General features: G+C 35.8%; 1 protein-coding gene across 1 annotated transcript in view; it reads right to left on the bottom strand.

Moving 5' to 3' along the window:
• The window catches only part of LOC119587369 (telomere-associated protein RIF1-like), a gene marked incomplete in the record, with an annotated part of 20047 nt that overhangs the window by 3718 nt on the left and 14923 nt on the right, over positions 1–1406 (bottom strand). The window contains 3 exon segments of the mRNA XM_037936114.1: positions 29–190; positions 424–515; positions 612–720. Coding sequence (XP_037792042.1) covers positions 29–190; positions 424–515; positions 612–720 — 363 coding nt within the window.

Raw genomic sequence — 1406 nt, 5'->3', positions numbered from 1 at the left:
ATTCCAATAAATTATACATAGCAAATACCTTTAATTGGGGATGCAGCTTTGGTCATGTCTAATCTTTTTTGTGCACGCAAGCCCCTAAGGGTCTTTGGTGAAGGAGGAATTTCCACACGGTCAGAAACTGGGGGATCAGCAAAACTAACTCGTCTCTGCTTAGAAGGTGGAGGTGATGGAGTGTCATTACCTACAAAAAATTAAATATCAAATTGTAGAAAAAATCACAGCATTCACCCCGAACAACCTGACCAATTACATGTGATTTATACCTATATTATTTGATTACAATGGTAAATAATGAGTGCAATATTTACAAGACAGACAAAAGAAAAACAAGATAAGTGAGAATGGAATCTTGGATAAAGTTGTGTTCTTTAGCAACTCTTGTAATGAAACACAAGATAAACTTTTATTACTTACAAACATCATCTAGTGCCGGCTTTTTCAATATACTTGTGGAGGGAGATGCTCCAGGGGATGGTTCATGCTTCACCCAAGGTTTCCCACCATCACTGTAAAACATCAAACAAATTTTGAAACATCTTTATTCCAACACACACACACAACAATATAAGGATGATACAATACTACAAAGTAAAAAGACTTGCCTATCTCCAAACTTTCTCTTGCGGTTGGGTGGAGTACTGGCTGGGGACATCCGGCCAGGCGCACTTCTCCGAATTGGAGATCCACCAAGGCGATTTCTTGTTCCATCACCTGAAATTAGAGGGAATGTTTTAAAGATTTACAAACCCATTAACATTTTTAGCAATACTAACCATCAACTAAATTAACCCTTTGACCAGATCAGTAATTTTTGTCATTCTCTATCAATGTTAGCTTTTTAAAAGGAAGTCTATTTATTTTCTTGTATTCACCCTATATAAATAACAATAGAATTAAGTAATCTTATCAGAATAGGCCCAATAAAACTTAATTTCCTTGTGAAAAAAACATTTTGAAGCTAAAGTAAATATACACAGACAACAGTGGTGAACTAGAGTAAACATACTTATGGTCATGTCACCACATTATCAGTTACCATGCTTTGCTGCCCTCCATATACCAAGAACATGAGTCAGCAATAGTTAGCCAATGACTACCTTGTAAAAACTATTTTTGTAATTATAAAATTTATAAAAGAATATAACAAACATGTGTATGCTGTGTGCAAGTTCATATCATCCTTTGGCTCATTCAACAGATCAGAGATCATCATTGATACTTGCCTACAAATCTTTTGGACTGTTTGCACCATAAAATGGTATTTATTCTAATAGGGTGCACTCTCCTACTACATGGTTGCAATAATAGACCCATTACAGGCCCATAAAGCAAACAGAAACTAGCAAGACATTTGGAAGTAAACAAATACTTCCACTGATTCCAGTAAGTCGTCCCCC

The sequence above is a fragment of the Penaeus monodon genome, chromosome 22, assembly GCF_015228065.2.
Source record: "Penaeus monodon isolate SGIC_2016 chromosome 22, NSTDA_Pmon_1, whole genome shotgun sequence".
Lineage (NCBI taxonomy): Eukaryota > Metazoa > Arthropoda > Malacostraca > Decapoda > Penaeidae > Penaeus > Penaeus monodon.
This window is presented reverse-complemented; position numbering and strand designations above follow the sequence as displayed.